The sequence below is a fragment of the Macaca mulatta genome, chromosome 16 (assembly GCF_049350105.2).
Source record: "Macaca mulatta isolate MMU2019108-1 chromosome 16, T2T-MMU8v2.0, whole genome shotgun sequence".
Lineage (NCBI taxonomy): Eukaryota > Metazoa > Chordata > Mammalia > Primates > Cercopithecidae > Macaca > Macaca mulatta.
The window spans coordinates 9,884,603-9,900,141 of NC_133421.1; the positions used below are offsets into that span (position 1 = coordinate 9,884,603).

The 15,539-nt window shown below is 49.8% G+C and overlaps 1 protein-coding gene across 4 annotated transcripts; it reads right to left on the reverse strand.

Annotated features, from left to right (window-relative positions):
- Positions 1 to 5,015: 5,015 nt before the first annotated feature.
- On the reverse strand, positions 5,016 to 11,872 carry RNF222 (ring finger protein 222). Of its 4 annotated transcripts, none has more exons than XM_015118504.3 (3): positions 11,536 to 11,872; positions 7,973 to 8,124; positions 5,016 to 7,282 (listed from the first exon to the last, which is right to left on the reverse strand). In XM_015118504.3, the coding sequence occupies exon 3, from the start codon at positions 7,255 to 7,257 to the stop codon at positions 6,595 to 6,597; it is 663 nt and encodes a 220-aa protein (XP_014973990.1). In that variant the 5' UTR covers positions 7,258 to 7,282; positions 7,973 to 8,124; positions 11,536 to 11,872; the 3' UTR covers positions 5,016 to 6,594.
- Positions 11,873 to 15,539: the final 3,667 nt, after the last annotated feature.

Here is a 15,539-nt window from a genome sequence, read left to right on the forward strand (position 1 = left end):
GCGCCTGGCCGTCCCTTTCTCTTAACACATGTCTGTTGGGAGCCTTGCCCTCACCCTGCAGCCTAGTCTGACTGCCCTCTCTCCCTCGCTGCCCACATTCCTCTTCCTGGATTTGAGAAAGTTCCCTTTAGGATCATTTTGAAGCTCCAGACACAGCAAAGCAGGGGTTATAGCTAGATTCCACACCTAGAGTTGCTTGGACTCAACTTTTTTCTAGACACCAAGCTGTCAGTTTTATTCATTCATTCACTCATTCTACAGATACTTCTCCAGCTCTTACTGTTTACTAAATTCAGGCACTGGAGATACTAAGATCTGTAAGCTCTAGCCTCCCCTGAAGGAGCACTTTGTTGAGGAGGAGACAGATGTGACCAGATAAGCATAAGGAAGTGTCACCGATGGGATGCTTTGTGGGGGATGGGGAGGCAGCATTGGAGCCGGCAGTTCCCCTGAGCAAGGAAGTGGGCACATCTTCAGAGGTAACCCTGGAACTCTACTAGTAGTTTCTAAAAAGCTAGGTAGGAGTTTTCCAGGTAGATGGGGTGGAGTGGGCGTTGGGGGTGGGGGGAGTGTGTTTCAGGCAGAGGGAGTCTTGTAAGCAAAGGCCCAGGCCTGCACGCCACTGCGTATTGGGAACTGCAAGTGGTTTGTGCTGAGAATGAGCTGCGGGATTAATTTGTCCTGGTAGGAGGAGGATGAAGAAAAGTGAGGAGTCGTAAGGATGAGGCAAAGTAGTTTATTGTGTGTCCCTGAAAAATGACATTTTTTTTGAGACAGAGTCTCGCTCTGTCGCCCAAGTTGAAGTGCAGTGGCACGATCTCGGCTTATTGTAACGTCCACCTCCTGGGTTCAAGCGATACTCCTGCCTCTGCGTCTCGAGTGCTGGGATTACAGGTGCCCGCCACCGTGCCTGGGTAATTTTTGTAGTTTTAGTAGAGACGGGGTTTCACCATGTCAGCCAGGATGGTCTCCCTCTCTTGACCTCGTGATCTGCTCGCCTCGGCCTCCCAAAGTGCCAGGATTACAGGCATGAGCCATTGCACCTGGCCCCAAAAAGTACATTCATACCGACAAGGAGGTCAAAAGGAGATAGCAGCTGAGTGGTCTTGTGAGTCACACAGGGTTCAGTGAGGGGAGAGGTTACGGAACTGTTTCTGAGGGGCACAGAGGTCTCTAATATGCCCGCCCAGGATCCTGGCAACCCTCGTCAGGGCCCTGCTGGCAATGCTGTGGATCCTTAAGCTTGCCTGGTGGGCTCAGACTGTGTGTGTATTACAGTTAAAGGTTATGATGATGATGGGAAGTGGCTGTGTGTGTGTGTGTCTGTGTGTGTGTGTCTGTGTGTGTGTGTCTGTGTGTGTGTGTGTCTGTGTGTGTGTGTCTGTGTGTCTCTGTGTGTGTCTGTATCTCTGTGTGTGTGTCTGTGTGTGTGTGTGTGTGTCTGTGTGTGTGTGTCTGTGTCTGTGTGTGTGTTTCAGGGGTTGGGGTGCCTCTGGACAAGGAAAGGAAGAGAAGAGCAACTAAGTTTAACCCTGGGCATCCACCCTTCTGTCTGTCTGTCTGTCTATCCATCCATCCATCCATCCATCCATCCATCCATCCATCCATCCATCCATCTATGTAACGGTATTGTCCTGTAGTGCCCTGACTCCATGATGGTTGCTTAAAACGAAAGATTTTATTTGAAAACAAAGAGGAAAAGAAGAGAAAGGGGAATCAAAACAAGCACATTCAATGACCGGGCCCAGAGAAATGCTCAGGAACTCAGGAACGCTGAGAACATTACCCTTTTAAACCTTACTCCTTGGGCGCCTGTTAGCGTAAGATGTCACACCTCTAACCAGACAAACCAGCCCCACTAAGCCAGTAGCTGACACTCCAACCACAGGACAGGCGGTTTGGCAGCTCTTGAACGTTCTTGGGGCGATCTTACCTGGCAACAGGTGTATGCACTGAAGATATCTTTAGCTTCTAATAGTTTTTCAATTCAGTTTTTGAATGATACATTTACTTGGTTCAAACATCAAAAGGTATAAAAGGTAAAGTGAGGCCGGGCGCGGTGGCTCACACCTGTAGTCCCAGTACTTTGGGAGGTCAAGGCGGGTGGATCACAAGGTCAGGAGATCGAGACCATCCTGGCTAACATGGTGAAACCCCGTCTCTACTAAAAATACAAAAAATTAGCTGGGCGTGGCGGCGGGTGCCTGTAGTCCCAGCCACTCGGGAGGCTGAGGCAGGGGAATGGCGTGAACCCAGGAGGCGGAGCTTGCAGTGAGCAGAGATCACGCCACTGCACTCCAGCCTGGGCAACAGAGCAAGACTCCGTCTCAAAAAAAAAAAAAAAAAAAAAAAGGCCGGGCACGGTGGCTCAAGCCTGTAATCCCAGCACTTTGGGAGGCCGAGACGGGCGGATCGCGAGGTCAGGAGATCGAGACCAGCCTGGCTAACACGGTGAAACCCCGTCTCTACTAAAAATACAAAAAACTAGCCGGGCGAGGTGGCGGGCGCCTGTCGTCCCAGCTATTTGGGAGGCTGAGGCAGGAGAATGGCGTAAACCTGGGAGGCAGAGCTTGTAGTGAGCTGAGATCCGGCCACTGCACTCCAGCCTGGGTGACAGAGCAAGACTCTGTCTCAAAAAAAAAAAAAAAAAAAAAAAAAAAAAAAGGTAAAGTGAAAACTCCCCTTCCCATTCCATCATTTTCTCATCCCTTTCCATGGCTAGTCAGAATTATTAGTTTTTGTACATCTTCCTTTCCTCCCCCTCCTTCCCTCCCTCCCTCCCTCCCTTTCTCCCTTCCTTCCTTCCTTCCTTCCTTCCTTCCTTCCTTCCTTCCTTCCTTCCTTCCTTCCTTCCTTCCTTCTTTCCTCCCTCCTACCCACCCTTCTTGTCTTTCTCTTTTCTTTCTCTCATCAAGGTCTTACTCTGTTGCTCAGGCTGGAGTACATTGGTGCAATTGTAGCTCACTGCAGCCTCCTGGGCTCAAGGGACCCTCCCACCTCAACTGCCTGAGTAGCTGGGGCTACAGAGGTGTGCCACCACACCAAGGTAATTAATTTTTTTTTATAGAGATAGGGTCTCGCTATGTTGCCCAGGCTGATTTTGAACTGGCCTCAAGCGATCCTCCCACCTTGGCCTCCCAAAGTGCTAGGATTATAGGCGTGAACCACCGTGCCCTGCATTCCCTCTTTTTTGATGCATAAATAAGCAAATAGGAATGTAAATTCTTATTACCCCCTTTCTTTCTTTTTCTTTTTCTTTTTTTTTTGAGACAGAGTCTCGCTCTGTCTCCCAGGCTGGAGTGCAATGGTGCCATCTCAGCTCACTACAACCTCCGCCTCCTGGGTTCAAGCAATTCTCCTGCCTCAGCCTCCCTAGTAGCTGGGATTACAGGCATGCACCACCATGCCCAGCTAATTTTTGTATTTTTAGTAGAGACCGGGTTTTACCGTGTTGGCCAGGCTGGTCTCGAACTCCTGACCTCAGGTGATCCACCCGCTTTGGCCTCCCAAAGTGCTGGGATTACAGGCGTGAGACACTGTGCCTGGCCTATTTCCCGCTCTTTCTATACAAATTGTAGTATCCAGTATCCAGTGTTCCACACCTTGCGTTTCCTCATTTTCCATTGTACCCTGGAGACATTCCGTATAAGTTCATTGAGTCCTTTCTTGTTCTTTTCTTTTTTCTTTTATACAGCTGCATGATATTCCCTGGATCTTAAGATAAATAACCAGTACCCTACTGATTAGCATTCAGGGTTTTTCCAATCCTTTGTTTTTATAAACAGCACTGCAATTATATAGCATCATATGTATGCTGCTGTCCATACATGCAAGTATATCTGTAGGGTGTTTCTAGAACAGGAATTACTGGAGCAAGGCAGAAATTTTGGTAGATAATGTCACATTGCTCTTGACAGGGATTTTAATAATATGCATTTCCACTAACCATTCCCCTGCCTCCCTCAGCTTCAGTAGCAGAGTGGGTTATGAGACTTCCAGGTTTTGATAAGCTTATAGGTGAAAAATGGCATGCCAGCAGAATTTTAATTTAATGGCATGCCAGCAGAATTTTAATTTTCTTTTGCAAGTGTAGTTGAACAGATGTGTAGGAGCCATTTGTGTTTGTATTTCAAACTTTTTCTTTTTTTTCTTTTCTTCTTTTTTTTTTTTTTTTTTTTGAGACGGAGTCTCGCTCTGTTGCCCAGCTGGAGTGCAGTGGCGTGACCTCGGCTCACTGCAACATCCACCTCCCAGATTCAAGTGATTCTCCTGCCTCAGCCTCCCGAGTAGCTGGGACTACAGGCACGCGCCACCATGACTGGCTAATTTTTTGTATTTTTAGTAGAGATGGGGGTTTCACCATGCTGGCCAGGCTGGTCTGGAACTCCTGACCTCGTGATCCACCTGCCTTGGCCTCCCAAAGTGCTGGGATTACAGGAGTGAGACACGGCGTCAAACTTTTTCATCTAAAGTGAATTGTCCCTCAAGTCCAGGCTCGGAGCTTTCCACATACATTGCAAAGTCTCTGGAATCTTTGAGAAAATATATACCTTTATTTTAAAAATAGCTTTTGGCATTCTCTGAAAAGAAGTTGCAGCTACAGGTCACCACTGAACAATGTGAAAACACTGAGGATATTTTGAAAGACACTTTTGGCAAATACGACAGAATCTGAAAAGACTAGAACCAGGTTCCCAAAAATTCATGACACTGTTTAAAACAGCCTGGCTGAGGTTAAAAGAGACTCATTGGAGTCTTTGCAAATTTAACATTATTTTTATTCCTATAATAAATATTTTCCCCATGGAATCCATCTGTATCCCTTCCCCCCAACAGCACCTGTGCTCATCTGTATTTTTTTTTTTTTTTTAAGACGGAGTCTCGCTCTGTCACCCAGGCTGGAGTGCAGTGGCGCGATCTTGGCTCACTGCAACCTCTGCCTCCCGGGTTCAAGCGGATATTCTGCCTCTCCCAAGTAGCTGGGACTACAGGCGTGCGCCACCATGCCTGGCTAATTTTTGTATTTTTAGTAGAGACGGGGTTTCACCACATTGGCCAGGCTGATCTCGAACCCCTGACCTTGTGATCCACCCGCCTCGGCCTCCCAAAGTGCTGGGATTACAGGCGTGAGCCACCGCACCCGGCCACTTCTGTAATCTTGAAATGAGCACAGAGAAGTCCACAAATGCTTTCAAAGCAGCCTTCGCTATGTCCCAAATATCCCCCGTAGTGGGGCCCAATTCCCCAGCGGCCCCCAGATGACCACCACTGCAGGCATTTAGGAACTAGATAAAATGTAGACTGCTATTTCTTCCCCCACAGACAGCAAATTGCTGAGAGGGGTATAGGTTAGGGGAGGTTGGGGGAGGTTGGGGGCTCAACCGTGGGCACAGCTGGGTGCAGGCCGCCACTTATTTGAGATAATTGCTGGAGGTTTTTGTTGTTTTCCGTTGAAAGGTGTTGGTTGACTTACGGACCACAATAAACAGCCAATAGCTATCCCCAAATGACTCAGGCTAGACCCAACCTGAGGCTCTTCACAGTCCCACGCGGGCGCCCCAGGCAAAGAGACCTCGGGGAGCAGCTGATGGCACCTGGGCCTCAGCATTCCTCAGTTGAGATGGCGGCGTCCCTGGCAAGCATAGCTGTTTTCCTCCCCACCCTTCCTCACCCAGCCCAGCCTGGCAATCCACCTAGGAAACTGGCCCAGCTGGTGTGGCCTCTAAATGAGTGGCTGGGTCATGAGGAGGAGGACCAGCTGGGAGGGAGGTGGGAGCCCCCAGAGGTTCGTTTGCCCACATAGTTCTCAGCTGACTCAAGGCTCGCCTGTCAGGCTTCCCCTCCACTCCCTGCCACCCTTGAGAACCCTAGGACTCAAAGTTTGGATCCCTCCTTGGGCCTGGAGGGCTCCGTCCGTGGAACACTCTGCTGGGGTGTCTATCAACAAACCCCTGTCTCTGGATCTGGCCTCAGCTCTCCAGGAAGAACAGTTTCTGTTCACTCTCCCAGAAATGCTGAGGCAGCCTCTGAGATCAGCTTCTCCTTCAGGGAAGCCCTTCTAAGCTGGCAGGTTGGGGACAGGGAGGGCTTAGGGATGGGGTACTGTGGTGGAGGTCAGGGGTGAGTGCTGAGATTCTGGGTGCCCGGTCTGTCTGTTCCGGAGGGCAAGCCACAAATCCTGGGTGGGAATTCTGGCCTGGAGGATCCTGCCATTGACCAGCCCAGCAGGACATCTGCCCGCAGGGCTTCCTTGCCCCTGGAGGGGCCCACCTGGCTTTGGGCAGGACACCTGGCAGATAAGGTCTGCCGCTCAGGGCTGGTGAGCCTGCAGGAGGGCAGTAACCACCCATCTTCCCAGCCTAGATGGAAGGGGAACGCGTCTGCTGAGGATTCACGTGGGGAAACGCACTGCGCCCATGGAGTCAGCTCCAGCCTCCCTGCGGGGGTTGGGGAAGCCCAAGGCCCTCTCTGTGCCGAGGACCTCCCCTCTGCCTGCCCGCGTGCGCTTCGGAGCTTCGTGGCACCAGGGCTGCCGTGGGGCCTCCCGTCCCACCCCAGGCCACAGCCAGCCCGGCGGTCTCCCTGCTGTGCGCCTCATGCCTGCTTCCTCACCAGCAGCACCCAGGGCAGGATGGCGGCCACCACGGCCACCACGGCGATGAGCGTGATGAGCAGTAGGGCCCGCGATCGGCAGCAGAAGGCGCGGGCGGAGCGGGGCGCGGGGGAGGCCTCCGAGAGCTCGGCCAGGCTGCGGCGGGGCAGCACGCTGTCCTGCTCCCCCAGGGGCATCCCGTGGCGGCTGATGACGAAGACCTGCGACTCCCGCGGCAGGCTGGGCAGCAGGTCCAGGGGGAGTTGGGCGCTCTGGCCCGGGCTGCCCGGCGACCTGGCCTGGCCCGGGGGTGGCCTCCAGGCGGACGAGGAGGCGGCCAGGGGGTTTGTGTGACCCAGGCTGTCCAGTGGGGGCACGGAGGGCAGGGCCACAGGCACAGTCAGGGTCTGGGAGCTCTTGTCCAGCATGGAGGGCCAGCGGGAGCTCTTCTTGCTGAGGAACGTGACGTAGCGGCAGATGGGGCAGACCAGGATCCTCTGGACCTGCCCGTCCACGCGGGTGGACAGCAGGTACTTGACCAGGCAGTCATGGCAGAACACATGGCCACAGCTCAGCGTCCGGCTGGCGCCCTCCAGGTCCCGGAACTTCTCGTAGCACACGGGGCACTCGCTGCCCGAGCTGTCCTTGCTCTCCCCTTCTGACATGGCCACTGGGAGATGGCACACTCAGCTGTGGGTGGGAAGGGTCGTGAATATTGAGGCATTTCCCTCTTTCCCTCTTCCGTCCTAGCTCCCACCTACACCTCTGCCTCCACTGCCTCTTATCCCCTCTCCCTGTCTTCCGCCTCTCTCTTCCTCCTACTCTTGGCTCTTCTGCTGCTCCTCCTCTATGGCCCACCTGACTCAAACCTAGAGCCCAAGACCCTTAGGAGGAGAGGAGTAGAAGCTTCTGGAAGCGAGAATCGGGAGACAGAGAACCAGAGAACCCAGTCACACTGGACCCCAGGAGGAGGTGTGTGGAGTTCCTGATGTCTCACCTCAATCACCATGTACACACATGGTGAGGTCACTGCCTCACCTCTTCCTGCTTCAGTGACGGAAGTGAAGGAAGGAAGTCCCTGTTACCAGGGGAAGCAGGTGGCTAAGGAGATGCATGCACAACCCCAGTCCAGTCTCCAATTTGGGCCTGCACCCAGAGTGGCCATTTTCCAGAAAAACCTGTGCTAGTCTCAACCTCTGCCCTCACCTGGGGTTGGCGGGTCCACTGGATTTCCTCCAGCCATTGGATTGCATTCCTCTGTGCTAAGTGTGGCTATAAAGCAATGACTGTTTAAAAAAACAAAGCTCAGAACTTACACATTCAAATGCCTGCTGGCCTTCCACACAGTCACGTCCGGAAGTTTTGGGTTCATTCCCTCACCTGCCACAGCTCAGTCATTCTCCAGATTCTTCTTATGGGGCTGCCTGAGGCAGTGAGAGAAGCATCTGATCAACCTTGATGGAGACAGAATTTTATCCTTTGAGAATATGTCTGATATTTTGGAAGTGGCCAGAAGTCACTGGGAGCCAAGTCTGATAGGAAAGTAAATGAATGATCAAGTGACATGATATTGTTTGAAATCAAAGCTACAGAGTCACTATAAAGTAACAAGATGATTTCTTTCTTTTTTGAAAGAGAGTTTTGCTCTGTCACCCAGGCTGGAGTGTAGTGGTGTGACCTCAGCTGACTACAACCTCCACTTCCTGGGTTCAAGAGATTCTCCTGTCTCAGCTTCCCGAATAACTGGCATTACAGGCGTGTGCCACCACCCCTGGCTAATTTTTGTATTTTTAGTAGAGACAGGATTTCACCGTGTTGGCCAGGCTGGTCTTGAACTCCTGACCTCCAGTGATCCGCCTGCCTCAGCCTCCCAAAGTGCTGGGATTACAGATGTGAGCCACCGCACCCGGCCACAAGATGGGTTTTAAACAGAATCTGAGAGCAGATTTGTTTGATTAAGTACATGGCTTCCCAAGTCGATGGCTTTGAAGGGAAACATCCACTGGGGTGTGTGGTGAGGTCCAAGTGTCCTCATTGAAAAGTTCACAGTGTCACAACTGTGTCGCCTAAACTTATCTAGAACGGCTTCTTTAAAAGGAACCATGATTCCATGTTATTGCTACTTTCTTCCATCCATAACAGAGACAAAAGACCCCTGGGCACACTGATAAAATAGAGCTGCATGGCAGCCCCCAGACCTGAGAGATGACATAATCAGAATAAAATCAATGTATATGAAGGACAACTGTTAAGATCACAAATCTTTCAGAATCCCTCCCTCTCTTGGCTTGGCTCCAAATCCATTTTGCCGAGTTGAAAATGTCCCATAGTCTAAGAAACAGCAAAAATATTTGGAGGTGGGATAAGGAATCTGGCATCCTGGAGGCAGCCCCCAAACCTTTTTGGGAGTTTCCAGGTGTGGTCTTTGAGGTGGTCAGTGTGGCCCGCAGGATGGGGCTAGGGGTTCAAATCTTTGATCTACCCATTACTGTCTGTATAAGCTTAACCAAGTTGTTTAACCTCTCTGAGTCTCAGTTTCCTGTCCATAAGATGAACTTGATAATAATGGTACCATCTTCCTCGGAGAGTTGTTGGGGGAATTAAGTGAGCTAATGTGAGTCAAGAGTTTGGCTCAGAGTAAGTGCTCAGTAAATGGCAGTTGTCATTATTAAGACAGGCCACGTCCTGTCACCTCTTCTCCCAAAGGAGACTTGGAGACCCCTGTTACAGCTCTTGAGGCAGCCACAGCATCTGCCTTCCTTTCCTTCCTTGTCGTCCCCAAATGTTCCTTGGTATGTGGATGATTAAAAAAATCGCACCCCCTTGACAGAGGGCAACTCATCTCAAATTAGAATAACTGAACAAGATGACAATGGATAAGATAAGCGATGGGCGATCAATAAGAGTTTAAATGGTTATTCCAATGTTTCTTAGCAGTTTTTTAATAACACATTTGCAAATGTTTATACCAAACAGCCATTATAATCAGGATGGCCATGATTTTCTTAAGTCAATGAACTATTAATATGTTTCATTACATTTCATAACTCCCCAAAGTGTATGACGGCAAGAGTTCCATCCTTCTATCCATCCATCCATCCGTCTAATTATTCAACACATATTTATTGACCACCTGCTATATGCTAGGTACTGAGCTTACATATTAGGGGTAAGTAGTGGTCAAGGAAGTTCTTATAAAACTTTAGAGCTCAGCGGACATTTATAAATTTTCTCAAAAAAGATATTTTTTTGAAAGGAGGATTGATGATCGATGGTTTAAGTTGTTTGGATAACTGAGAAGTAGAGATCAAGGCTGACAAGAGAAGACGAGCAAATAAGGAATCCTAGAGGGAAAAAAGGACTTTAGAGATCACTTAGTTGAAGTTCCTAGTTTCAGAGATGAGCAGATCCATGTCTAGAGAGAGGGAAATGACTTGCCTAAGGTCACCGGTGAAGGTGATGGAGGGGAGTTAACAGAGACAGATTCCATAGATGGTAGAACATTGTGAGAATCAGCTGATAGATTGGGTGAGTAGGTATCAGCCAAGTTAGGAAGCACCATCCGCCTTGAGACGAGCAGGGAAGGAGGCGGAGAGCCTGTACTTTTCATCCGAGTTAGCGGAAAAGTGAAAAGGACCCAGGGAGTGCAGAAGACATTCCAGCCCCATTGATGGCCTCTCTGGGCAATCCTTCTCCCTTTCAACGATGGCGTCTCTGGGCAAGCCTTCCCCCTTCCAACAATGGCCTCTCTGGGCAAGCCTTCTCCCTTCCAAACATGGCCTCTCTGGGCAATCCTTCCCCATTCCAATGATGGCCTCTCTGGGCAATCCTTCCCCCTTCCAACGATGGCCTCTCTGGGCAATCCTTCCATCTTCCAAACATGGCCTCTCTGGGCAATCCTTCCCCCTTTCAACGATGGCCTCTCTGGGCAATCCTTCCCCCTTCCCGTGCTTCCAGAGAGCCACGCCATTCACACCTGGACAATGCTATCTCCTTCCCCACCTTCTTGCTTCCCTTTCTCAGTCTTTCCCTGACCCCTCCCTCTTTGCCTCTCTCCCTTTCTGAATCCCATTCCATTCTCCATCCTTGAGTTCCTCTTAAGGCCTGATTCTGTCCGGGTGCTGGGGTGAGGGAGAGGGCAACAGAAGAAATGCAAGGAACATACTCTAGTTTGAGCACAAACAAGTTCGAGAATGATGCAGTAAGTGCCAAAAGCATCCCTACTGGTGCCTTAGGAAAATGAGGGGAGAGGAGGGCTGGAAGGTCTTCTTAGGTGAAGTAGGACCAGTATTGAGCTAATAATAAATAATTACAACAGCGACCATTTATTGAATCCTAATTATGCACTTGGCATTTTGCATCCCTTCCTCATCTGATCCTGACAACAACGCTGGGAGGTAGGGAGTGTCTCCATTTCATAGATAAGGGAACTGAAGCTCAGAGCTTAAGACTTTGTCTTCAGACTTTGGTCAAAGGAATAGAAGAAATAGCACTGACAGAGAAGTGACTACCCAACCTTCCTTCCTCAGAGTGACCCTAAACAAGGATGCCCCTCAGGCCACCTGGGAGGCAGGGGGAAGGCAATGGCTGGCCCAAGGGAGCTGCCCTCACTGAGTCTCCCCCATAGCAGTAGCCCATTTCCAGGACAGGGTGACAGGGGCAGGTGTCCCCACCCCAGAGAAAACACCCCCCATCCCCACCTCAGCACAGAGCCTGTGGGACAGAATGACACTTCCAGGCACCTGGGATTCCCTCCTGGAGCCCCAGTGCAAGGTCCTACAGCTTTAGCTGTGACTACTTCCTCACCCACAGCTATCTCTTCTCTCTCTTTCCATTTTTCTCTCCCTCATTCTCCTGCATCCTTCCAATGTTGGCAACCTTCCGACATTGCCAAGCTCCTTCCCCACCCCCAGCCAGGCCCCTAGACTCACTTTGGCTGGGACCAGAGAGAGCAGCATCCACCTTCCCTCCTGGGGCCTCCAGCAGATCTGAGCCGCCCCGAGGTGCTGGGCAGCAGCACGATCTCCTCCTGTTGCTGTTAGTGTGACCGCCGCCGCCGAGGGATTCCTAATGACAGAGCAGGTCGGGAGGACAGCGCGAGGAAGTGAATGTCGCCCAACCCGTTTGAGGCCAGGAGGCTTTGGCGTTGCCCAGGGGGTTGGCAGCTGCTGGAGTCAGGTGATCTTGCTGAGGATGCCAGGAGAGGAACCCCTAGCCTGAGGAGGAGCCCAGGGGTGGGCGCTCAGGAGAGTCAGAGGGTCTCACCGGGGAGGTAGTGACCCAGGACCCCTTTGACTGAGGCTCGCCAGGCATGGGTCTCCCTATCAATAGGAAAGTCACATACACCGTCCTTCCCACCCTCCTGGCCCCATTTCAGTGATCCCCATCTTCCCTCCACACCCCCAGCCCCATACCATGCACAGGGTGAAGGGGTCAGTAGTGGATCAGCCTCGGGAAGTCTATGACACTCAGAGTCACATGTCTGTGGGATCTGTCTATGTGCATTCGTCACTCATAGAACACCCAAAGGGGCTTAGAGCTCCAAAGACCCAGAGCCACTGACATAAAGAATGAGGCGGAGTAAGACCAGTGAAGCAGGAATGCACACAGATATGGAAGGAAGTCCCCGACATCACGATAAACGGAAGCGAGTTTCAGAACAGCCTGTGTAATACAATTCTATTTATGAAGATGATAATACATGATCATACTCATAGAGGAAAATCTGGAAGAAGACACATCAAACTGTTCATAGCAGTTATCTCTGGAGAGACTTTCTAAGTTTTATATTTCTGTGATGTTTGCGTTTTCGCCCTGAAAGTTTGTTTCTTTCGTGATTAGAAAAAAAAAAAACATCCGCTGGGTGCGGTGGCTCATGCCTGTAATCCCAGCAGTTTGGGAGGCTGAAGTGGGCAGATTGCTTGAGGCCAGGAGTTCAAGCCTTGCCAACATGGTGAAACCCTGTCGCTAATAAAAGTACAAAAATTAGCTGGGCATGGTGGTGCAAGCCTGTAGTCTCAGCTACTTGGGAGGCTGAGGCACAAGAATTACTTGAATCCAGGTGGTGGAGGTTGCAGTGAGCCAAGATTGCACCACTACACTCCAGCCTGGGCGACAGAGTCAGACTGTGTCTCAAAAAAAAAGAAAAAAGTCATCAAGAATAATGGGGAATGAAGTTTGGGGAACTGGAAATCATTTTGGAGGATTCCCTCCCAGTCCTCTCAGGAGGTTACCAAGAAACCAGTTTTCTTTTTTTTTTTTTTTTTTTTTGAGACGGAGTCTCGCTCTGTCGCCCAGGCTGGAGTGCAGTGGCCGCATCTCAGCTCACTGCAAACTCCGCCTCCCGGGTTTACGCCATTCTCCTGCCTCAGCCTCCCGAGTAGCTGGGACTACAGGCGCCCGCCACCTCACCCGGCTAGTTTTTTGTATTTTTTAGTAGAGACGGGGTTTCACCGTATTAGCCAGGCTGGTCTCGATCTCCTGACCTTGTGATCCGCCCGTCTCGGCCTCCCAAAGTGCTGGGATTACAGGCTTGAGCCACCGCGCCCGGCCAAGAAACCAGTTTTCTTCTGAAAAAAGTAAGTTACTGGGTCCAAGGCACAGCCCAGCATGTGTGTGACCCTATAGGATGACACAGGATGACCCCTCTTCTGTCCAGTCAATCATGGCCCTGGCTCAATGGACACCTTGAAGCTGGTGGGGAGGACAGTCAGGGCAGTGCACTCAGCCACTTCACCGTGGACAGAGATCGGTGAGTGCCAAGCCGGCGTCACGGTCTCTTTTGTTCGTTCCCTGAGAGTATTAGATGGTCCTAGATTAGCAAATGAAAATGCAGTATGCCCAGGTAAATTAGAATTTCAGACAAACAACAAATGCTTTTTAGTATAAGTATGTCCAGTACAATACAGTACAATATCTGGGATTTTTTTTTTTTTTTTTTGAGACAGAGTCTCGATCTGTTGCCCAGGTTGGAGTGCAGTGGCCACAATCTCGGCTCACTGCAACCCCCACCTCCTGGGTTCCAGTGATTCTCCTACCTCAGCCTTTCAAGTAGCTGGGATTACAGGTGTGCACCACCACACCCCGCTAATTTTTTGTATTTTTAAGTGGAGACGGGGTTTCGCCATGTTGGCAAGTTTGGTTTTGAACTCCTGACCTTAAGTGATCTACCCGCCTTGGGCTCCCAAAGTGCTGGGATTACAGGCGTGAGCCACCACACCCGGCCCTCTGGCACATATTTATACTAAAGAGTATTTCTTTTCTATCTGAGACTCAAATTTAAGTGGGCATTCTGTTTTTTCATCCAGCAAGTCTAATCCCAGAGGACTCTCCAAATTTCTCTCCTTCCACTGGCACCTCCAAGAGGCACATTGCAAAGTTCTAAGTCCCTTCAACAATGTGGCTCATGACTCTGCCTAGGGCTTTCTGGGGATTCCTGAAAAGGCACCCCAAATACCTCAGTATCACCGCCTTGTGTGTTCCCCAGAGAGGAGACGGAGCCAGTCTCAGCCATCCTTAGATTTTTGGGATGTGATTTATGGGGTGATATAAAGTTCGTAAGGTGCCAATATCTTTTCCACTGGCCCTGTCATGAAGCTTGACTATGAAGATTAGCTTTAATATGTAAATATTTAGTATCACTGTCTGTTTTGGTTTTGTGTTCTAAAAAGAGAATTCCGGCCTGGCGCAGTGGCTCATGTCTTTAATCCCAGCACTTTGGGAGGCTGAGGAGGGCCGATAATGAGGTCAGGAGATCAAGACCATCCTGGCTAACACGGTGAAACCCCGTCTCTACTAAAAATACAAAAAATTAGCCCGGCGTAGTGGCGGGTGCCTGTAATCCCAGCTACTCAGGAGGCTGAGACAGGAGAATCGCTTGAACTCGGGAGGCAGAGGTTGCAGTGAGCTGAGATGTCACCACTGCACTCCAGCCTGGGTGACAGAGTGAAACTCTGTCTCAAAAAAAAAAAAAAAAGAATTCGACTTAAAAAATTGCATATACTTATATATGTTGGCATGGACACACACATTTACCTGAGGAGGTAAATGCATCAGCCAGAGACACTTTAACTTGAATTTATTTTTCAGATTGGCTCTAGCCATCTAGCAAGTTTCTGGGAAAGTAGACTGTTGGATTTTGGCAGGAAGAAGGAATTAGTTATCAGGAAAGGTTAAGAGCACAGGTATAGTAGCCAGGAGGAACTACACTATAGGACTTGATGGTAGGGAGCTCTGGGAAACTAAAGACCAGCCCATGAGTATTCATGAGTGCTCTATGTGTGTTTATGTGTGTTGGTGACTAAAGAGAAATTGCCGTGTACCTTTGGGTAGGTTACTTAGTCCTTCCGTGCCTCAGTTGCTTCATTTGTAGAAAATGGGGATAATAGTACCTACTCTATAGGGTTCTTGTGACAATAAAATGAATGAATGCAAGTAATGTGCCTGCAACAACACCTGCTATGCAGGAGGGGCTCTATCAGTGTTTATCTAATTATATGTCTGTCTATGTATCTATCAATCGATCAATTCATCTGTCTATCTGGTCTCTCCATTGATCCATCTATCTCAATTGATCTATGTATCTATTGATCTATCTAATCTATTTCTATCCTCTCCATCCATCCATTAATCAACCCATCCATTGATCCAGCCATCCATCTATATGTTCATCTATCCATCTATCTAATGTCTATCTATCTCTCCATTGATCCATCCATCTATGTAATCTCTCCATCAATCAATCATCTATCTTTCAATTGATCTATCTCTTCATTGATCTATCTATCTACCTAATCTCTCCACTGATCCATCTCTGTGTATCTATGTATTTATGTATCTCTCCATTGATCTATCTCTCTATCAGTCTATCAGTTCATCCATCCATCCATCCATCCATCCATCCATCCATCCATCCTTCCATCCATTCATCCAATCTCTGTCTCCAATC

Excerpts from the sequence above, each read along its gene's own strand:
- RNF222 (XM_015118504.3), bottom strand. The coding sequence starts at position 7,257 with ATGTCAGAAGGGGAGAGCAAGGACAGCTCGGGCAGCGAGTGCCCCGTG.